Source organism: Trypanosoma cruzi, genomic scaffold, assembly GCF_000209065.1.
Source record: "Trypanosoma cruzi strain CL Brener 1047053516601 genomic scaffold, whole genome shotgun sequence".
In the NCBI taxonomy this organism is placed as follows: domain Eukaryota; phylum Euglenozoa; class Kinetoplastea; order Trypanosomatida; family Trypanosomatidae; genus Trypanosoma; species Trypanosoma cruzi.
In genome coordinates, this window is record NW_001849396.1 from 1 (window position 1) to 22965 (window position 22965).

At 60.2% G+C, this 22965-nt stretch overlaps 1 protein-coding gene, 2 non-coding genes and 2 pseudogenes across 3 annotated transcripts, besides 4 other annotated features; all 5 read left to right on the forward strand.

The window, feature by feature from the left end:
- Positions 1–1453, forward strand: Tc00.1047053510079.10 (annotated as a pseudogene; the record flags this gene model as incomplete).
- Positions 1–22965: a sequence feature (areas not merged during assembly with more than two copies in the genome that could not be assigned to a particular haplotype).
- Positions 2194–2215: a microsatellite.
- Positions 2813–2883, forward strand: Tc00.1047053510079.25. Its single transcript, XR_008255636.1, has one exon. It is a non-coding gene; the product is annotated as a C/D small nucleolar RNA (snoRNA), TB8C3C3 (small nucleolar RNA).
- On the forward strand, positions 3423–13868 carry Tc00.1047053510079.40 (annotated as a pseudogene).
- Positions 16571–17026: a mobile genetic element.
- Positions 16881–16906: a microsatellite.
- Positions 17785–17855, forward strand: Tc00.1047053510079.50. The gene has a single exon (XR_008255637.1). It is a non-coding gene; the product is annotated as a C/D small nucleolar RNA (snoRNA), TB8C3C3 (small nucleolar RNA).
- On the forward strand, positions 18390–22965 carry Tc00.1047053510079.49 (dispersed gene family protein 1 (DGF-1), putative; the record flags this gene model as incomplete). The annotated part of the gene is made up of 1 exon (XM_805632.1): positions 18390–22965. A coding segment is annotated over one exon (4576 nt), but the record flags the coding sequence as incomplete, so codon positions are not given.

Consider the following 22965-nt stretch of genomic DNA (forward strand, 5'->3'; position numbering starts at 1 on the left):
GTGTGTTGATTGGGACGCCCGGGATCGGGAAGTCGATGGCTGCCGGCTCGTACCTCCTCTACCAGCTGCTGCACGGCGATGCGGAGAAACTCCATTTGGTTATCTACAGTTTTGGTGGAAGTACGACGTACGTGTTTGACAAGACCATCAAGGCGGTGACAAAATACGTGGGTGGAGGACCATCCAAGGAATTTTTGGATGATTTGTGGGATTTGAAGATGAAAGGGTATGCTATCTACGATGTGACAAGGCAAGGGAAACCGCCAGAGGAATATTTTTTGCCTGACAGGAGATGGGGCATGATTGTGGTGTCATCGCCAAGCGTAAGCAACTATGATAAATGGGAGAGACAAAAAGGAGCCGCGCGAATCATCATGAATTGCCCCGCCGAGATGGATGTGAAGGCGATGTGTGCGTGGATGAAGCGTGACGAGACTGCGGAGAAAAAAGCGGAATGCTGGAAAGAGGTCAAAGAACGCATGGATAACGTGGGGCCGATTCCACGTTACATCTTTGATGCGAATGAGTTCGTTGCGCACTCTGCTGCCGTTGAGGATGCCTTGGATGGGATCAATTCCCGGGATGGTGAAAAGCAGTTTACGCATGGGGGAGTGAGACTGTGGGACTCTGAGAATCCGTCTCAAAAGCTCGTGAGGGTTGTCCGAGGAAGAGGGGAAGTCGGTGCTGAGGCATTTCTTAACGCACCGATATCTGTTTGCCTCGGGCGTCGAATACCGCACTATTTCTGGAAACGCGATGAGTGAGAGAGGTATTTTTCTTTTTCTTTTTTATTATTGGGGAAGAGGAATACTCTTTTGTCTGAATGTATGGGAGGGTTTGGCTTGCGCGCGTTTATGTTTGGGTGGGGTTTGTCAGTGCATTATTGGAGGACCTCAAGGAGCTGAGGCCACCAGCACGCCGTGGAGGACAGTGCGCGGTGCTGGAGGCAAATTCTGAGGGGCACCGCGCCGAGTCTTATGTGGAGTGGTTGCAATGGAATACCATACAAATACTAATATAAAGCATCGGCTGTTGTGCATACCGGCGGGTGCAGGCCTTCCGCTGGTGGACCCCTTTTTTTTTTTGTGAGGATACCGCGGAAGAAGCCGTTTGGGCTGCGGATGGCTACGGCGGGTGGGCATCACACCACCGCCAGCACTGTGAGGCAGTTCACTGAGTGCCTGGCGGCATATTTTAATGGTTGGGAGGAATTTTTTTGAGACATGTCGTGGGAGATTATTTATGTGCAGCAGGCAGACAGCACGCCGATGAATGACTGGCGGAGATGTGACGCCGTCAATTCCAATAACGTGAGCGAGGAGGAAGACAGCAATGAAATTGCGGGGTTCTGGAAGGAAGAGGTGCACCAGTACCAAGTGTCAATATCGTCCGGAGAATTTAGAAGAGACGAAGCACTCCGAGGTGGGGAAGAACCGTCGAAATAGGAAAATAAATTGGGGAATGAAAGGGGGCAATTTTGATTTGTGGTAAAGAAATATTGTGGGATTTATATATTTTTTGATAATTTTGTGTGCATACGGTGCGGGTGCACCAGCACCAGGCGACGGTGTTACAAAAAGATGTCAAAAATGACCAACGCTATCGAACATAACAGTGGCAGAAGAAAATTAGGGAGGGAGTGGGGTTGTTTGGTTTCTGGTGAAAAACATTGGGTGATTTCTATATAGTATGTTGATTGTGTGTGTGAGCAAAAGAGGCGTAATCGGAGAATTGCCTCGGTATGAGGGAATCATTGTGGCTGGCGGTGTCGCAGTACTACCGCATTGTCCATTTTCTTCTATTGTGCTCTAAGGCTCATCACTAACAGAAGCATTTTTAAGGGATGGACGACGAGTAAGTTCTATTGGGGAAATGGCTCACTCCGTGCAGCCACACGGAGTGAGGCGCCGCGTCATTGATGGATGAGGATCCGCTTCCTTGTGTGGCTCCTTGAGAGCTCACTTCGTGTGCGCTGTGTGCCGGCAGCGGGCTGTGGCCGTATCCCGTTGGCCGTGGGATTGAACTGGAGGCGGTGGCGCTGTGTCTCTTCTCATCTTTCATTTTGGGTAACTGCTTGCGGCGTTTGCGTTTGTTTTGTGGATGCTGTTTTGCTGTGTGTGCACTGCGCGATGATGTGTCTGCTGTTGGGCGCCGCATCCTCCTCGTGCGCGCACCGACAGCGCCGCGACGATTTGTGTGTGTGTGTGTGTGTGTGCTTTCCCGCATTTTTGTGCGCCTGGCTGTTGTCTTGTGTTGTGTTCTAATCAGAGGCAGGAATGAAACTGATGTCTCTGTCGGCATGTCTCCCTCCATCCTTCATTCTAAAAGGTGTGGCGGCCGAGGATTTGGATAAAGTGCTCTGTGCACCCCTGTTTTGTTTGGTCATTGCGGTTGCAGTGGGACTCTGCGCCTGCGTGTTCGTCGCACGTGCCGCATCGTCCACTGTTGTTCCCTCGTTGTGTTGGGGGAGTCGACGAGCGACGGCTTTGGTGGAGTGGCGCCCCAGTTTGGGGAGGAAGGCACCAGCCTCTGCTGAATGCGACAGTCTCTGCTGCAGGCAATCTGGAGGGATGGTGTCGTTGTTGCCACGACCAACTGAGATGGACGAGGACCGCACTGCGTCTCTTTCCCCTTTCTTCATCATTGCAGTTTTCTGTAGACACACGCACCGCACGGCAGCGACGCGACCACCATCCAGACGGCTGCGAGCCAATCGGACTTTGCAATTGATTTGGGTTAGGGTTTCTCGTGACTGGGGGCCGCCGCCGTGCTTCTTCATCCCTTCCTTCTGTGTGTAGTGCCGTCTGCGCGTATGGTGCCGCTGTGTGTTGTGCAATGCCGACCCACGTGAGCGAAAAACGACGCTTTGACTGCTGGCAACTGGCGAATCCTCCACCCCTTTCCCGCGTCAGCACTTTATTCTTTTACGCGCTCGATGGCTGTCGGTTGCGACGCCGCCATGCGGGTCTGTCCCGTCTCTTGTGTGTCTTTCACGGCATCGGGACTGCTCTGTGATGCAGCCATTCGGCAACAGGACCGGTGCCAATGGTCATGTGTCTTTTTGCTGAAATAGCGCCACTCTGAATGGTGGCTGTGTGGAGCTGCGTGGGCGGTGGGAGGGCGAGGGTGTCACTGGCGTGGTTGCGTCTGTGCTTTTTTGTGTTGGTGGCTGTGCATTGGTGGGGACTGTCTGTGGCTGGATGCTTCTGCGTGCCAATTTCTTTATTTGCTGTTGTCTCTGCCTTCCTTTCCTCTGATCAAGCAGATAGAGATACTTTGGATTGGCCATCACAACTATCGTTTCAAGCTATTAGGGATTAATTGCAATATTAGGATAAGCAGTAGTGGGTTAACGATCTGGCGGAATTGTGTCATTGGATTCGCCATTTGTAGAACAGGATTTGTTGGACAGGAGTTATGGTTGACGGGTCGAGTGCAACACACCACGGCAGCCCTGTTGATATCTGTTTGGGTCTGTGGATGTGGTCTGTTGTGGGTGCGTGTCCGCGCGGCCGGCACCGTGTGCGGCGCAGGGCCATTGCGGCTGTGCGTGCGGCGCTGCTTGTTTTGTTGTCGCTGGTTGCTGCAGCGGCGTGGGTGCCCGCGGTGCATGCGGTGGTGTTGCGACTGCGGGGCGGCACGGTGGACAGAGCCATCACGGTTGGCCGCGCCGTGGACACGGTGCTGATGGACGGCGTGTGCATGACGAACGGCGTGGCTGTGGTGTTCGACGTGGCGGCGATGCTTCCCGGCGCGCTGCGCATCGAATTGAGGAACTGCGTGTGCTACGGCGGTGCGCAGATCTACGTGCGGGGCTACGGCGGCGAGCCGGCGAGTGACCGGAGCCTGGAGGTGAGCGTGAGCGGGCTGTCCGGGAGCTACTGCTCGCTTGTGTTTGTGCACAACCTGCCGGCACACACGAACGTGACGGTCCGTGACTCGACGATTGTGACGGCGGGACCGATGCGCTACTCGCAGCTGAGCGGGCTGACGGACGCGGTGGCGTCGCCGCTTGTGCTGCACGCGAAGTCGCTGTTGCAGACGCAGCTGCGTGTGAGCAGCACTGTGCTGAGGTCGTTGCAGGCGGGCGGGTCGGCGGTGTACGTTGGCGGCGGCGTGGACCTGCTGTCGAGCGCTGTGGTGCTTGACGGCGTGTCGCTGGAGGCGTCGGGCGGTCTGACCGCGTCCGCGATGCGTGTGGCGTCCTCGTCGCGTCTCAGTCTGCGGAGCCACTCGGTGTTCTCCGTGACGAACGTGTCGGTTGTGAGCAGCGGCGGCGGCATTGTGCTTGGCGAGCGCCTCGAGGTGGTTGATTCGGTGCTGCGCTTCGTGGGCGTCGAGGGGTCTGTCGCGTCGTCGCTGGTGCGCTGCGACGGTGGAACGATCGGTGGCGGCGGGTGGCTGGACCTGCACGACGTGTGGGCGGTGGGCGAGGCGTCGTCCGTGGCATCGTTGTCGGGGGTGACGCTGAGCGGCGGCGCCGTGTCGATTGTGCGCTGCGCTGCCACTGGCGCGACGCTTGTCGCCGGACCGGCGATCACGAGCGGCGCCGTGACCGTGCAGTGCAACCGTGCCGGCGGCCGTGTGCTGCGGAGCAGCGGCGACTACCGCATGGCCGGCCTGCCCTCCGTGAGCGTGGTGCCGTGCGACGGCTGTGCGGCTGCGCTGGCGTGCTTTGATGCGCTGACGGCGTCGTTCTCTGACTGCGTGTGCAGCTGCCTTGCTGGCGGCTTGGGCGAGGCGTGCCTGCCGTTCGACGTGCCGCCTGCGAGGGCCGGCGGCGGTGGTGGCGGTGCGCCGGGCTGCGTGAGTGGCGTGACGCTGACGGAGTCGGTGACGGTTGGCGGCGTGCGTGCGACGGCGTGCTTCGACTCGGTGGTGTTCAGCGGACCGATCACTGTGGCGGTGGACCTGCGCTCGATGGACTTGTTCGCTGACGCGCTGAACGTGACGCTGCACCACTGCGTGCTTGCGGGCGGTGTGCGGCTGCGGATTGGCGGCCTCAGCGAGAGCACGGCGCGTCTGGTGCCGTACGCCCTCGTCAACATGACGAATGTGACGTCGCTGGAGGGCACGATCGTGCTGCATGGCGCGATGCCGCCGAACTCGAGTGTGCTGCTGGCGAACTCAACGCTGCGTGCGACGGTTGGCGGTTCGCAGTACGTGACGACGACCCGTGGCCACGAGGAATTTCGGTACGGCCCCGCGCTTGTCCTGGACGGCGTCCGGCTGCTGTCGACGCGGTTTGTCGTGACGCGGTCGACGCTGGTGTGTGGCGGAGGCTCGTGCGCTGCTATCGTCGTGGAGCGCGGTCTCGGCGTGAACCTGTCCAGCACCTTCTACATGGACAACTGCGCCGTCAATTCGCAGATGCACGTGATTTACGCCCTTGCGTCGGACCTGCGTGTCAGCGGCGGCTCCGTGTTCTCCATACAGAACAGCTTGTGGAGTGTGTCGAGCACCGAATATTACAGGGGCGCGTGTGTGTTTGAGGGCGTTGTGGTGGATGGCGGCAGCGTGCTGCAGATTGTGTCCAGCACTTTCCGTCTCGGCTTTGCCATGCTCATTGCAACCACGCTGACCGTGGCTGACGGCAGCTGGCTGGTGCACCGCGACAACGAGTTCCGCACCGCCTACGTTGTGTACGTGGCCAGCTACTACGGCATGGCGTTCCGCGATCGGAGTGTGTGGTCGATACTTGACAACAACTTCACGTGCGGCTCGTACTCTTCGACCATCGCATACATGACAAACAACTGGTCACCACCATCCGACGCGCGCCCGACCATCTACGGCGTCTGCAACGAGGCAAGGGGCTCTCCTCTGACGAATTACGGAGTCGTCCTCAATATTGTGGCGCCCGTGAGGGTGTTGGACTGTGGTGCGTGCACCGTGGACGCCGTGTGCTTTGCAGCGAGGACGAGCAGCATCAGCGGCTGCCGGTGCGTGTGCGCTGCTGGTGGCTACGGCGACACGTGTCTGCCGGCTGCTGTTCCGGACGGTCTTGGACCGCTCCCGCTCCCCGAAGCGGACGACACGGAGATCCGCTGCGTGCACGGTGGCAGCATCAGCTCCGTGGACTATCCTGATCCCGGTGTGCGTGGTCTGTGCTTCGTCAACGTGACCTTCACCGCCGCGATTGTGCTGGACCTGTCGTATTTCGACGCGCCACAACAGACACTCAACATCACGCTGCTGCAGTGCGTTTTCATGGGCCTGTCGATCAAGGGGAATGGTGCGCATGTGCACGTGAGCGTTGTCTCCTCGATGCTGGATGCCGGAGCGTTGGAGTTTGAGGGCCATTTTGGCGTGAGCTCCCTGATACTGTTGGTTGGCAGTGCAATTGTGACGACGTCATATTACGCCATTTTATTTTTGGAGTTTACTCTCGGTGCGAACTCGACGCTGCTGCTACTCGACAACCGCATCGAGGGGAATAGGTACGCAGTTTATTTCCCCGTTGCTGTTGTTGTTGATGGTGGCGGAATCATTGTGAAGGGAAATGTGCTGATGACAACGGATAATAGACGCCGTATGGGATCAGCCGTTTGTTTACACGCTGTTGATGTGAGAACGGCGGCTACTTTGACATTGAGAACAACACGATGAGAGCGGCCATTGGCATCGAACTGTTTTTGCATGCCACCGTGAGCTCCGCGGGGCTGCTGCGAGTGGCGGACTGCACCTTCGTTGGCAGGAAGGAGAGTTTTGATTCCACGCTAGTGTTTTTGGACGGTTCTGTGACACTCGAGGGTGGAGCGCAGTGGCGTTTGGAGGGCAACAAAGTGAGCGCAGCCTCAGTGTTGAGTATGCCACTTCCCACGCACAAAATTTGTCTGTCGGGCAGCAGCACCACCGTGGTGCTATCAAACAACCGTCAGGTAGACGATAGTTATTCCTTTGCTGATCTGGCTCTGCCGAGCATGGTCAAGAAGCCACCCGCACGGTTGGTCGTTGGGTGCAACCTGCAGGGCGATGAGGAGGTGTCGTACGACGATGTGTTTCCTGGGGACGTGGAGGTGTTCAGGTGCGGCACGTGCGACGACGACGCGGCGTGCTACATGCCCGGGACGGAGTTGGTGGACCGCGGCTCGTGCTCGTGCAGCTGCAAGAACGGATGGCATGGCGCGTCGTGTCTTCCCCTCGAGGTGCCCGACACGGTTGTGCCGCCCGTGGCGGAGAGAGCCGTCGACGGCGACACGAGCTGCGTGGTGGACCAGACGCTGACGAACCTCACGCTGAAAATATGGAAGACGCACCACTGCTACGCGGGTGTGACATTCAGCGGCGTGGGTGCTACGCTGACTTTTTTCTTTGACAGTATGCCGCTGCATCTCCCCATCAACATCACGTTCACCGGGTGCACATTCCGTGACGGAGCCGCGCTGCAGTTTGTTGGGGGTGCTGGGGCGGCCGAGTCAGCCGGCGTCCTGATCCGCGTGAGCCAGACGGTGATGCGGTCCTCTGTTGTTGCGTTTATACGTGCCCTCCCGCAGCACTGCGACGTTGCCGTCACGGAGGTTGACGCGGTGCAGTCTTCTGAGGTCCATCTGCCGGACACCGGGAGGAACAAGCTTAGCGTACTGTTACTGGAGAATGTTGTGCTGAGTGCGTCTTCGCTGCTGGTCAGCAACGTCAATGCGCTTGCAACGAAGCAAGATGCGTATGGTTTGTACTCGACCGGGACGCTGACGCTGGTGGGTGGCAGCTCTCTTTACACGCGGTACTGCAGCTTCGATGGATACGCACACATGCTTTACATGAATATCCTCAGTGTCAGTGATCACTCTGTTTTTGCGCTGCTCAACAGCACAATGTCCTCCGGGGAAAGTCTTCTGTATATGCGCCACGGATTGAGCGTGTCGGATCACAGCGTGTTGCGCGTGGTGGGGAACAGCGCTCCCGTGCCCTGCGCTATCTATGCATGCAAGAAGTGGTCTCTTGAGCTGTTAAGCTGGCTGGATTGGCGCGACAACGACGTGGGAGTGGGTGCGATGTTTCAGGAATCCGAATCCACTTTTGTGAGCATCGACGGCAGCAGTGTGTTGACGCTGACGGGCTGCAGGATGGGCTCGACGGGGTTGTCGGGACCCCTGCTATCGCGGGTTGACGCCGGCTACAGGTTCGTTGCTGGGTGTCTGACGGTCGCGGGACGGAAGGTGACGACGGCGGCAGAACTGGCGCTCCACTGCATCACCAACGTGACGACGGTTGCCGCGTGCGGTGAGTGCACGAAGGACGGCGACTGCTTCGCTCCGCTGACGACGGCTGTCAGCGACTGCGAGTGCCAGTGCGCTGCTGGAGGGCACGGCGATGCGTGTGTCCCGGCGCCTGTGCCTGCTGGCCCGCCGCCACCGCCAACACTACCACCAGCAACACCCACGCCGCCACCGCCGGTTGGTGAGTGCATCAGCGACATGGTGTACCCCGAGGTTGCGCAGGCTGTGGGCAGCGGGCTGTCGTGGCTGTGCTACCGCAACGTGACGTTCAGCGGGGACGGCATGAGCCTGACGGTGCTGGTCGGGGCGATGACGGGCGACGTGGCGAATGTCACGTTCGATGGCTGCACGTGGAGGGACGGTGCCGTGCTGTTGCTGTTGGGCAACGTGCACGCCGCTGTTGGGGCGCTGAACATCGTCGTCACCGGCAACACATTTAGTGACGCGCTGCTCAGCCCGGAGGGTGGGTTTCCACCGCAAACGAACATCACGATGAGCGGGAACCGCTTCACGGTCACGAGGCTGATCCCTCGGTCGGGTTTGGACATTAGGAGGCCGTCGTGTGTCGCGATGAATGGACTGGCGATCAGCAACGACTCCGCGGTGGTGCTGAGTGGCAATGTGTTTCACGCCGTGGCGGCATCGTCAAGCGTCATTTACTTTGTCGGATCTGCTCTGAGGGTGTTGTGGCACTCCGTGTTTGCGGTGATGGGCAACACGTTTCATGTGGCTGGCGGTAACAGTACGCTGATACATCTTGAGGGGTCTAGCCAGTCATTTTCACTGAGTGTACTGAACAACTCTGCTGTGGTGATCCGAGGCAACGTCGTGGTGGGGGAGTTAGAGCACTTCATGCAATTTCTTTGGGCCTCACGTGTGGAGTCCCAGTCAGCGGTCGTTTTTCAGAGCAACGAGATGCAGAGAAGCTTGGCTGTGTTTTTCTCAAGATCCAGTTACCAAATCTACTACAAATCCTGGCTGCAGTTGAGCGACAACCTCTGCCGTGAATCCCCATCGGAAGACTTTGCCTGCATATCTCCTACGGCGGATCTCCGCGACTCCACGTTGTCTGTTTCTGGCAACCAATTCATTTCCAGCACGGGAATGACGAAAGCGCTGTGGATACCTGCAGTTTCCAGCGACCTCACAAACGGAACGATTGTGGCCGCGTGCAACACTGTGAACGGCGAGGAGGAGGCGAACTACGCCATTCCGTCCGTGTACAACGCCACCATCCTGACCTGCAGCGACCCATGCACTCTCGCGGCGTCGTGCTTCCCCGCGTACACGACGACGGCGTCGAGTGATGGCTGCGCCTGCACGTGCGCGGAGGGCGGCCATGGCGATGCGTGCCTGCCCGTTGCTGTCCCCGAGCCACCAAGCACCGACGGCGCCGACTTGTGCGTGCGTGACGTGCGTGTGGATGTGGAGGTGAACGCCGGTTTCGGGACGTCGGTGGCGTGCTACGTTGGTGTGACCTTTGCGGCGGATGTCGTGGTGGACGTGGAGTCGATGTCAGGGAGCGTGCGCAACGTGACGCTGGCGAACTGCACGTTTTTGGGCGGAGCGAGCCTGTACGTTGTTGGGTGGCGGTCCGACCCGCCTGCTGGACAGCGCGTCGATGTGCTGATCAGCGGGCTTGAGTCGCGCTCCGGCGGCGGCGTGCTGGTGGCGAACCGATTTCCGCCGGGCTCGCGCGTCACTGTGGTGGACTCGGTGCTGATCGCAGAGGCGTGTGTTGCGTACCATGACGCCTACGACCTTGGCGACGCCTCCGCGTGCCTCGTGGTGCACAACGTGAATCTGACGGGGAGCGTGCTGACCATTGCGCGCACGCATGTGGCGGCTGTGTTCCGCGACGCTGTTGGCGTGTTGGTTGTTGGCGGCGTGGCGCTGTCGTCGCGCGGTGCGCTGTACGTGGACGGGCTGTTGGTGCAGACGGCGCTGGGGCTGTGCGTGTCGGTGGAGGGCGGTGTTGCGGCCAGCGGCGGCTCCGTGTTGGCGTTCGTTGACAGCGACTTTCTGCTGTGCAAGCACGCGGTGTCTGTGCGTGGGACTGTGAGCGTGTCGGGCTCCGCTGTGGCGTTTATGCGAAGCGAATTCTTGTCGACGGAGGACTACGCGGTGGCGTTTTATTCGACGGTGAGCCTGGCCGGTGGGTCGATGCTGCTGGCGAAGGACAACGTGCACGACGGCGCCTCGAGGGAGATGCTCTACGCTGCTGGCGCCGTGACCGCTGCTGGGAGCACGCTGAGCTTTGTGCGCAACCGAGCGCTGCTGTCGCGGATGCTGTCGCTGAGCCTGTCGCTTGCGGCTGGGGCGCATTTGAGGGTGGCGTGCAACGACGCGGGTGGCCGTGTCCTGTCGACGGCGGAGGAGTACGCAGCGGCTGGTTTTGGCGACGCTGGGAGCATCGACGTTGCTGGGTGCGACGACTGCGACAGGGATATTTACTGCTACGCGCCCGGGACGGCGTCTGCGAGCATGAGGAACGGTGTGTGCGTGTGCGTGTGCGGCAGCGGCGGGTACGGCGAGGCGTGCGTGCCTGTGGAAGCTCCCGCGCTTCCGCCCGCTGTGGGCACTGCGTCGAGTGTTTTTGTCCGCGAGGGCGTGACGGTGCGGTCGGTGTTCGTTGTGCCTGCCGGTGCGAGCGAGGTGACGCTGCGCCACGTTGTGCTGGACGGCGTGAGTCCTGTGCTCTACGTGCCGTGGATGGCGCGGGACGGCGTGCGGATCGTTGTGCAGAACGTGTCGCTGCTGAACGGCGCCGTGCTGTACGTGATGGGCGGAGGAGCGCTGCGCGGTGCGATGGCGGCGGGGAGCGACGAGGGCGGGCCGGTGGAGCTGTCCGTGTGCGACGTGGAGGCGCTGAACGGTGCGCTTGTGCTGACCGGCACGTTTCCTGCGGGGTCTGTGCTGACGGTGACGGACTCCGTGCTGGTTGCCGCGAGGCCGACGTCGCTTGTGTATCTTCCCGGCTCGCAGTCCTCGCCGTACGCACCGGTGCTGGTGCTGTCGGGCCTGCGTCTTGTGCGGTCCGTGCTGGTTGTGTCCGGCGTGGCCCTCGTGACCGTGATGACTGGTGGGCGGACGGTGGTGGTGGACGGCGCCGTGCTGGAGCTCGTTGGTGGCGGTGTCGCGCTGGACGCGGCTGTGCTCGGTGGCGAAGTTGCGTTGTACGCGAGTGCGCGCGTGGTTGCGTCGTGGGGCGCTGTGCTGCGCGTGTCGGGGAGCCAGGTGTACGCCGCGCATGGGTTGGTGTTCGACAGCGGGGTGGCGGCCAACGCGTCCGCCGTCGTGGTGAACAACAACGCCGGTGCGCTGACGGATGGCGCGCTGCTGGTGCTGCGGGGGTCGGCATCGTTTGCGTCCGGGTCGTGGCTGTCGGTGCGCGGCAACAGCATCCGCGGCAGGCTCCTGTCGCTGCCGTCGTACCCGCGCCGTGCGGACCTCGTGCAGAGCACGCTGACGCTCCACTGGAACGCCGGCAGCGGGACTGTCGTGATGGACGGCACCGTTGCGCTTGGGGGTGCCGGCCGAAATTTCGTCGTGGGGTGCCTGACGCTCAACGGGCAGGCGCTGCAGCCGATGGACTACAGGTCCGCCGGCATCATCGGGGAATTCCGCCCCGTGGAGTGTGGCGTGTGCGATGCCAACGTGCACTGCTTTGCAGCTGCGACGAGGGCGATGTCTGGGTCGTGCCGCTGCCGCTGTGCTGAGGGCGGGTACGGGCGCGACTGCCTGCCGGTGTACCTGCCGCACGTGGACGGGTGCAACCGCACGCCCGCTATGCCGCCGCTGGTGAGCCACACGGCGACGCTGACGGAGACGCGCAGCCCGACACCAAAATGGACGCCGAGCCTGAGCACGGCTCACTACAGTCCGACGCCGTACAGGCCGACGGAGACCCCGCGGGTGACGGAGACGGTGGCGCTGCCGCCCACGCGGACCCCGACGGCGTCGGTGAGCGGCACGCTGTGGTGGAGCGAGGTGGCGTGCCCGACACTCGCCGTGACGACGACGGCGGCTGGTGGGAGCCTGACGCAGAACGACATTCGCGGCGGTGGGAGCGCCGTCCCGACGCTGCTGATGGTGGCGCTGCCGCCGCCGTTTCGGTGGGCGCGCGACCCGCAGCTCGGCACGCACCTGAGCTTTGTGCCGGTGTCGACGGCACAGCCGCGCGGGTTTGGCGGTCCGTGGGGAGCGATGCTGAGCAACGCGACGTGGATGCGCAACGCGACGAATCCGTCCACCGTCCTGGAGCTGGCTGTGCCCATGCACCGCGGTTACTTCATTGATGCCGACGAGACGATAGTCATTCGGTGCGACGCTGTGGCGGTGTTTGGCGGCTGCAAGGGTGTGCTGCTTGGGTCCTTCACAATCAGGTCGAACGTGCTGCCCGCTGCTGCCAGCGCCCTCTCGGCGATCACCGGCGTTGTTGCGGGTGCGGCGGCTGTTGCCGTGGTGGTGACCGGCGGGCTCGGCTCCGTCCTGGAGATGCAGGCGCTCGGCGTGTTTGCGAGGATGCCATGCGCCTCGGCGCAGGAGCGTGCGAGCACCGTTGCGCTGCCGTACTTCCTGTCAGTGTTCGCTGCCCTTGACCCGCTGTGGATGGTGGTGGGCAACGCGCTGCTCGCCGCTGCGTTTGGGTGCGTGCACTGCGGTGTGACGGCGGCCTTCCAGCGGTGGCGCGGCGTGGACGCGGCGAGTGCGTGGGCGGCGATGCGCTTCCCGAGCCTGACGTACGTTGTGGCGCACGCGATGCACCTAGGCATATTCTTTGGCTCCGTGCTTGCACTGGCGATGCCTGGCGCCCGCGGGCATCACCGCGTGGTTGGTGTCGTTGGCGTGCTGTACGGTGTGGCGTTCCCTGCTGGCGTGTGCTACCTGATTGCTCGCCACGTGGGCGCGAGCTTCACGAGGTACTGGCAGTTTTCGAGGAAACCACTGCACGAGCGCCTGCTGTACCCCGTCGGGTATTGGCACCCCGCGGCGCAGCAGCGGATGTACGGCGGACTGCTGACGAACATGAGGGGCAGCCGCGTGTACTGGTGCGTGTTCCAGCTGTCGGTGCTGTGTGTGGTGGGCCTGATTGCTGCTGTGCAGTCGCCTGCGGGAGGCTGCCACGTCCAGTACTTCTGCATGGCGGCTGTGCTGCTTGCGGGCGCGGGCGTGGTTGCCTTCACGAACATGATGCGCTCGGCCTTCCTGACGGTGATGCACGCGGCGAGCTTTGTGCTCCTTGCGGCGCTGTGTGTGGTCAGCGCGGCCAACCACCTTGCGCCGAGCGACGGCGGTGCGAGGGCGTACGCGGCTACGGTGCTGCTGCTGACGACAGTGCTGCTTGCGGTCACTGTGTACGGCGTCGTTGTGTGGTACGCGGAGGACCGTCACTGGCAGGAGCTGCGCGAGCCGCGGCGTGGCGGGCTGGAGGCGCTGCTGTGCGATGACGAGGAGAGCGACGAAGAGACGCAGAAGCCCCACAACGTGACGTCATCGTCGTACGCCTCAGGCACCACCGGCGCGTCGTCGTACCGACCACCCGCACCGCCGCTGCAGCCTATGGCTGGTGACACCCGCTCAGACACTCTGAGCCTACTGGACCGTGCATTGAGTGCGAACGGCAAAATTGGTCACGCCGGCATGTGACGTGTAACACTTGGAGTTATTAATTATGCGGTGTTGGTTGATGGGGGGTGGGTGCGGAGCCACGGATGTGCTGCGCCCCACAGCCGGCCATCGCTCACGGCACCGTGTTGTTGATTGGTGTTTCTATCGATTTGTTTCTTTTTTGAGCGGGTGCTTCCAGGAGTTTTTCCCGTTCCACGATGACTGTGTGGAAGGGTATTGAGTTGTCGCTCTCGTTGCTCCTGATGCCATGTTGTACCGGACTGTAATTTTATGGAGTTGCGTGCGAGGAACTCAACGCTCATTTTGTGCAATGGAGGAAGGGTACGGTGAACCGCCTAGCGGAATTAATGAATTGCGGCTCTGCCTTATCGTGGGTTTACATGCAGGGGGCATTAATTTTTGCAGGAGCAAAGGGTCGACAGAGTAGCAGCGGGTCTCCAGGCCTCCAGGAACGTCTTTGAGCGGGATTATGTATTGAGGCACGACGCATTGTCGTAATTCCGGCCTGCCATGGTGTGGCGAGTGCACAGGGTGATTGTTGTCTCTTTAGCGGTGGAAGCGACGGACCAAGCCATCCCAGTCACGTTCCACGCTTGCCCTCGAGCGCACCGCATTCCACCGGCAAGGGATGTCGTCGCGGATTGGCCACGCTGGTACGGGGATGCCCACACGAGGAATTGCTTCTTTTCCCAATTCCCCTCCGGCCGTGCGAAATTCATGCAGCACAGCAGATACAGAGGGATTTGGCGTTAGCATGGAGAGTACGATATTTACCGGGACTTTTTCCACGGCAGCGTGCGCCCATGCACCTACTCGTCGAACCGTGGAGGCACGCGAGCAGACGTCGACGGTTCTGGATCACCTGGTGACTCACATTGTGGACGTACCCTTTTTTCTTGCCCGCAACGCCGAGGAGCGTGCACACGGATGCAGCTTGTCCTTGGCCACTGCGGCGTGTCCAGGAACGAAGCTTGTGATGCGGAATCCGAGAAGGCGTCTGATCTCTCACAGCTCACAGACACATGGAGCACCGGCATCGTCGCACTGGCCGAAGGTATTATTCGTGCCCGACAGCTCAAGCCAGAGGCTCGCCGCTCCGCCGTAAGAGGCGACTGGGAACCCACGCGCACGGACGCCACCCTCACTCGTGGGGAAGAGGCCGCACTGGCCCGCCTCCGCAGCGGAGTTTCGCACAAATACGGATGGCTGCTACGACCACTGCGGCCCGCCATCCCACGCACATGCTGTTGGTGCGGCTCGGATGCCGCACAGCAGGCACGCAAAGAACTTCGCACGGAAACGCCGCCTCCTCCCACTGGACCCAGCCCGCCACGATCCGACGGCCGGCAGACTGCCCGGTGTGCGGAAGGCACTGCAGCTGCCGCACTAGTGTCGTGACGCACATGGTTGACGCCCAGGGCATGACGCGCCCCCAGGCGCTGCGGGAATTCAGCTTTCCCAATGAGTCGGAACCGCCAGAAATCCCACCGGAACCAACACCCGCCACTTGAGCGGGGACGAGAGCGAGGGACGGCACGCCGATCGCACCTCCGCTGCAGACCGCACAGCCCAGGCCGAAGTCACTCTCATGCATTTTCCGCACGGCGTCGTAGGGCAAGCCGGAATCGTGTTTCATCTTCGGCACTTCCACAAGCAAGAGTTCCCCCGACAAATAGGGGGCGTTGCCAGGAATATGGCGGCGTGACGGCATGCACCCCGTTCGAATGCATGTACAGTGCGAATTGAGGGTTCAAGCGAAAGCGGGACCACTGTCCCGCATACGAGCACACGAACGCTCCAGAACAGAGCCACGATCGGCACCGAAGAGGGAAGCACTTTGTAAACGCTTTTAATGTGACGGGCAGGCGGGCAATGCCGGGGATTGACCACCCACACACGGCACAAACACCCGAAAGCAAGAAAGTCGTGACAATAAAAAATAGAGATTAAATAACCACGCGCTGCAAAGCCCGAACCTCCGCATGAAGAACATCACAGAAACCCCGTCTCCGCGCAGGAGAATTCCACCGAGAAAAAGTGCACCGCGTGCCTAAAATGGCAGGCACACATGCGTTGGTGAACGTCACGCTGTCGCCGGTTTCCACGACGGCAGAGGGGCCAGACCACCGAGAAGACGCACGTTGCCCGGCGACGACAGACCAATGGAATCACCACCGGCTGAGCTTCGCCGTCCGGCGTGCGTGTTTCAGTGCCACAGCAGTGACTGACTGACCCGCTACCGCACGGCGCGCCACGGCATTGACCGGAAATTGTGAGAACCGGCCGATTTGAACTGTGCGAAGAGGCAAGTCTGCATTTACTCCGCTGCGGCTCCCACTTCGGGTGTCGGGGCTTTCTTTCAGACCTCCGATCATTGGGCGGACGTGCTCTGCGATGGCGGTTGGCGTGTGAGTCTTCGTATTTGTTTGGGCAGACACGAGTGATAGTAGCAGTATATATCAACAGCGCTGAATAGATATTAATACCGATATTTAAATGTCTATCTATATACATACGCGGCCAATAAAGTAGCAATCCAATAAACCAAGAAACCAAGCAATCTTTCAATTTGGAGGGGAGAGAAGGGATGTATCCATATAAACAAGAAGATAAGCATCGATCAATGTATAGCGATATCGGTGTGGGTATGAGTATCAAAAAGTTACTTTGTTTTTATTGATGCCTATTTTCGTATTTATATCTCTCCATATAATTTTTCTAGGAGCTTGTGAAGGGAATGATCGCGGGAGAGCTGGCCAACTTACTGTATGTATCCTGATAAAACGAATACAATTTTTTTACGACACACTTTTTTATTACGAATTTTGGGAATGCCACGACTTTAAGGACATCAGGGAACCGATGGCGGCTAGATAATTTTATTTTTATTTTGCCATTCCACCCACACCCCTTTGATTCCCACCATGCGGCGGGGGATTGTGGCTGGAGGACCAAAAAGACTGCCACTTCGTAAGCAATAGCATTCTAGATCCTAGCTGAGTAAAAAAGGTCACTTTAGCGCTCAAAAGAATATATATATATATATATATATATATTTAATCAGAAGAAAACATTGAGGCAATTAAATGCCTCTGCATTAATCCCCTCTTTTTCCCCTATCCTGTTTGTTTTATATAGATAATTTTAGGATCCGGCCAGCGGCCCAGAAGATTATTCGGGCCTGTTATTTTACTGATTATTGGCAAAAACGGATGATTGAGACACCGCGATTGACCGTGGAGGATGCGTAACAATTGTGTGTTTCACGCCCTCCACTGCAGCGCCCTCTCCTGGGGCCGGGGCACTTCTTCACATCCCTACTCATTGGGCGGATGTGCTCGACGATGGTGGCTGGCGTGCGGCCATGGGAGTTATTTGAGAGTAGTCAATGCCAAAGAAGAAACGGCCACTGCACGGCTTTGCGTTTTTTTGTGTGGGTTGCGGTGTTTCCACGTCCTATTGAAATGATGGAGTACTTGTTGTATTTTCATTTTGCTTGCGCTGCGCAGCTTCCCTTTCTTGGTCACGGTGGCTGCGTGTTCGTCGCACGTGCCGCATCGTCCACTGTTGCTCCCTCATTGTGTTGGGGGAGTCGACGAGCGACGGCTTTGGTGGAGTGGCGCCCCAGTTTGGGGAGGAAGGCACCAACCTCTGCTGAATGCGACAGTCTCTGCTGCAGGCAATCTGGAGGGATGGTGTCGTTGTTGCCACGACCAACTGAGATGGACGAGGACCGCACTGCGTCTCTTTCCCCTTTCTTCATCATTGCAGTTTTCTGTAGACACACGCACCGCACGGCAGCGACGCGACCACCATCCGGGCGGCTGCGAGCCAATCGGACTGTGCAATTGATTTGGGTTAGGGTTTCTCGTGACTGGGGGCCGCCGCCGTGCTTCTTCATCCCTTCCTTCTGTGTGTAATGCCGTCTGCGCGTATGGTGCCGCTGTGTGTTGTGCAATGCCGACCCACGTGAGCGAAAAACGACGCTTTGACTGCTGGCAACTGGCGAATCCTCCACCCCTTTCCCGCGTCAGCACTTTATTCTTTTACGCGCTCGATGGCTGTCGGTTGCGACGCCGCCATGCGGGTCTGTCCCGTCTCTTGTGTGTCTTTCACGGCATCGGGACTGCTCTGTGATGCAGCCATTCGGCAACAGGAGCGGTGCCAATGGTCATGTGTCTTTTTGCTGAAATAGCGCCACTCTGAATGGTGGCTGTGTGGAGCTGCGTGGGCGGTGGGAGGGCGAGGGTGTCACTGGCGTGGTTGCGTCTGTGCTTTTTTGTGTCGGTGGCTGTGCATTGGTGGGGACTGTCTGTGGCTGGATGCTTCTGCGTGCCAATTTCTTTATTTGCTGTTGTCTCTGCCTTCCTTTCCTCTGATCAAGCAGATAGAGATACTTTGGATTGACCAGCACAACTATCGTTTCAAGCTATTAGGGATTAATTGCACTATTAGGATAAGCAGTAGTGGGTTAAAGATCTGGCGGAATTGTGTTTCTGGATTTTCCATTTGTAGAACAGGATTTGTTGGACAGGAGTTATGGTTGACGGGTCGAGTGCAACACACCACGGCAGCCCTGTTGATATCTGTTTGGGTCTGTGGATGTGGTCTGCGGTGGGCGCGTGTCCGCGCGGCCGGCACCGTGTGCGGCACAGGGCCATTGCGGCTGTGCGTGCGGCGCTGCTTGTTTTGTTGTCGCTGGTTGCGGCGGCGGCGTGGGTGCCCGCGGTGCATGCGGTGGTGTTGCGACTGCGGGGCGGCACGGTGGACAGAGCCATCACGGTTGGCCGCGCCGTGGACACGGTGCTGATGGACGGCGTGTCCATCACGAACGGCGTGGCCGTGGTGTTCGACGTGGCGGCGATGCTTCCCGGCGCTCTGCGCATCGAACTGAGGAACTGCGTGTGCGACGGCGGTGCGCAGATCTACGTGCGGGGCTACAGCGGCGAGCCGGCGAGTGACCGGAGCCTGGAGGTGAGTGTGAGCGGGCTGTCCGGTGACTACTGCTCGCTTGTGTTTGTGCACAACCTGCCGGCACACACGAACGTGACGGTCCGTGACTCGACGATTGTGACGGCGGGACCGATGCGCTACTCGCAGCTGAGCGGGCTGACGGACGCTGTGGCGTCGCCGCTTGTGCTGCACGCGACGTCACTGTTGCAGTCGCAGCTGCGTGTGAGCAACACTGTGCTGAGGTCGTTGCAGGCGGGCGGGTCGGCGGTGTACGTTGGCGGCGGCGTGGACCTGCTGTCGAGCGCTGTGGTGCTTGACGGCGTGTCGCTGGAGGCGTCGGGCGGTCTGACCGCGTCCGCGATGCGTGTGGCGTCCTCGTCGCGTCTCAGTCTGCGGAGCCACTCGGTGTTCTCCGTGACGAACGTCTCGGTTGTGAGCAGCGGCGGCGGCCTTGTGCTTGGCGAGCGCCTCGAGGTGGTTGATTCGGTGCTGCGCTTCGTGGGCGTCGAGGGGTCTGTCGCGTCGTCGCTGGTGCGCTGCGACGGTGGAACGATCGGTGGCGGCGGGTGGCTGGACCTGCACGACGTGTGGGCGGTGGGCGAGACGTCGTCCGTGGCATCGCTGTCGGGGGTGACGCTGAGCGGCGGCACCGTGTCGATTGCGCGTTGCGCTGCCACTGGCGCGACGCTTGTCGCCGGACCGGCGATCACGAGCGGCGTCGTGGCCGTGCAGTGCAACCGTGCCGGCGGCCGGGTGCTGCGGAGCAGCGGCGACTACCGCATGGCCGGCCTGCCCTCCGTGAGCGTGGTGCCGTGCGGCGGCTGTGCGGCAGTGCTGGCGTGCTTTGATGCGCTGACGGCGTCGTTCTCTGACTGCGTGTGCAGCTGCCTTGCTGGCGGCTTGGGCGAGACGTGCCTGCCGTTCGACGTGCCGCCTGCGAGGGCCGGCGGCGGTGGTGGCGGTGCGCCGGGCTGCGTGAGTGGCGTGACGCTGACGGAGTCGGTGACGGTTGGCGGCGGGCGTGCGACGGCGTGCTTCGACTCGGTGGTGTTCAGCGGGCCGATCACTGTGGCGGTGGACCTGCGCTCGATGGACGCGTTTGCTGACGCGCTGAACGTGACGCTGCACCACTGCGTGCTTGCGGGCGGTGTGCGGCTGCGGATTGGCGGCCTCAGCGAGAGCACGGCGCGCCTGGTGCCGTACGCCCTCGTCAACGTGACGAATGTGACGTCGCTGGAGGGCACGATCGTGCTGCATGGCGCGATGCCGCCGAACTCGAGTGTGCTGCTGGCGAACTCAACGCTGCGCGCGACGGTTGGCGGGTCGCAGTACGTGACGACGACCCGTGGCCACGAGGAATTTCGGTACGGCCCCGCGCTTGTCCTGGACGGCGTCCGGCTGCTGTCGACGCGGTTTGTCGTGACGCGGTCGACGATGGTGTGTGGCGGAGGCTCGTGCGCTGCGATCCTCGTGGAGCGCGGCTTTTGCGCGAACCTGTCCAGCACCTTCTACATGGACAGCTGCGTTGTCAATGCGCAGATGCACGTGATTTACGCCCTTGCGTCGGACCTGCGTGTCAGCGGCGGCTCCGTGTTCTCCATACAGAACAGCTCGTGGAGTGCGCCGAGCACCGAATATTACAGGGGCGCGTGTGTGTTTGAGGGCGTTGTGGTGGATGGCGGCAGCGTGCTGCAGATTGTGTCCAGCACTTTCCGTCTCGGCTTTGCCATGCTCATTGCAACCACGCTGACCGTGGCTGACGGCAGCTGGCTGGTGCACCGCGACAACGAGTTCCGCACCGCCTACGTTGTGTACGTGGCCAGCTACTACGGCATGGCGTTCCGCGATCGGAGTGTGTGGTCGATACTTGACAACAACTTCAACTACGGCTCGTACTCGTCAACCATCGCATACATGACAAGCAACTGGTCACCAACATCCGACGCGCGCCCGACCATCTACGGCGTCTGCAACGAGGCAAGGGGCTCTCCTCTGACGAATTACGGAGATGACCTCAATATTGTGGCGCCCGTGAGGGTGTTGGACTGTGGTGCGTGCACCATGGACGCCGTGTGCTTTGCAGCGAGGACGAGCAGCATCAGCGGCTGCCGGTGCGTGTGCGCTGCTGGTGGCTACGGCGACACGTGTCTGCCGGCTGCTGTTCCGGACGGTCTTGGGCCGCTCCCGCTCCCCGAAGCGGACGACACGGAGATCCGCTGCGTGCACGGTGGCATCATCAGCTCCGTGGACTATCCTGATCCCGGTGTGCGTGGTCTGTGCTTCGTCAACGTGACCTTCACCGCCGCGATTGTGCTGGACCTGTCGTATTTCGACGCGCCACAACAGACACTCAACATCACGCTGCTGCAGTGCGTTTTCATGGGCCTGTCGATCAAGGGGAATGGTGCGCATGTGCACGTGAGCGTTGTCTCCTCGATGCTGGACGCCGGAGCGTTGGAGTTTGAGGGCCATTTTGGCGTGAGCTCCCTGATACTGGTGGTTGGCAGTGCAACTGTGACGACGTCATATTACGCCATTTTATTTTTGGAGTTTACTCTCGGTGCGAACTCGACGCTGCTGCTACTCGACAACCGCATCGAGGGGAATAGGTACGCAGTTTATTTCCCCGTTGCTGTTGTTGTTGATGGTGGCGGAATCATTGTGAAGGGAAATGTGCTGATGACAACGGATAATAGACGCCGTATGGGATCAGCCGTTTGTTTACACGCTGTTGATGTGAGGAACGGCGGCTACTTTGACATTGAGAACAACACGATGAGAGCGGCCATTGGCATCGAACTGTTTTTGCATGCCACCGTGAGCTCCGCGGGGCTGCTGCGAGTGGCGGACTGCACCTTCGTTGGCAGGAAGGAGAGTTTTGATTCCACGCTAGTGTTTTTGGACGGTTCTGTGACACTCGAGGGTGGAGCGCAGTGGCGTGTGGAGGGCAACAAAGTGAGCGCAGCCTCATTGTTGAGTATGCCACTTTCCAAGCACAAAATGAGGCTGTCGGGCAGCAGCACCACCGTGGTGCTATCAAACAACCGTCAGGTAGACGATAGTTATTCCTTTGCTGATCTGGCTCTGCCGAGCATGGTCAAGAAGCCACCCGCGCGGTTGGTCGTTGGGTGCAACCTGCAGGGGGATGAGGAGGTGTCGTACGACGATGTGTTTCTTGGGGACGTGGAGGTGTTCAGGTGCGGCACGTGCGACGACGACGCGGCGTGCTACATGCCCGGGACGGAGTTGGTGGACCGCGGCTCGTGCTCGTGCAGCTGCAAGAACGGATGGCATGGCGCGTCGTGTCTTCCCCTCGAGGTGCCCGACACGGTTGTGCCGCCCGTGGCGGAGAGAGCCGTCGACGGCGACACGAGCTGCGTGGTGGACCAGACGCTGACGAACCTCACGCTGAACATGTGGAAGACGCACCACTGCTACGCGGGTGTGACATTCAGCGGCGTGGGTGCTACGCTGACTTTTTTCTTTGACAGTATGCCGCTGCATCTCCCCATCAACATCACGTTCACCGGGTGCACATTCCGTGACGGAGCCGCGCTGCAGTTTGTTGGGGGTGCTGGGGCGGCCGAGTCATCCGGCGTCCTGATCCGCGTGAGCCAGACGGTGATGCGGTCCTCTGTTGTTGCGTTTATACGTGCCCTCCCGCAGCACTGCGACGTTGCCGTCACGGAGGTTGACGCGGTGCAGTCTTCTGAGGTCCATCTGCCGGACACCGGGAGGAACAAGCTTAGCGTACTGTTACTGAAGAATGTTGTGCTGAGTGCGTCTTCGCTGCTGGTCAGCAATGTCAATGCGCTTGCAACGAAGCAAGATGCGTATGGTTTGTACTCGACCGGGACGCTGACGCTGGTGGGTGGCAGCTCTCTTTACACGCGGTACTGCAGCTTCGATGGATACGCACACATGCTTTACATGAATATCCTCAGTGTCAGTGATCACTCTGTTTTTGCGCTGCTCAACAGCACAATGTCCTCCGGGGAAAGTCTTCTGTATATGCGCCACGGATTGAGCGTGTCGGATCACAGCGTGTTGCGCGTGGTGGGGAACAGCGCTCCCGTGCCCTGCGCTATCTATGCATGCCAGAAGTGGTCTCTTGAGCTGTTAAGCTGGCTGGGATGGCGCGACAACGACGTGGGAGTGGGTG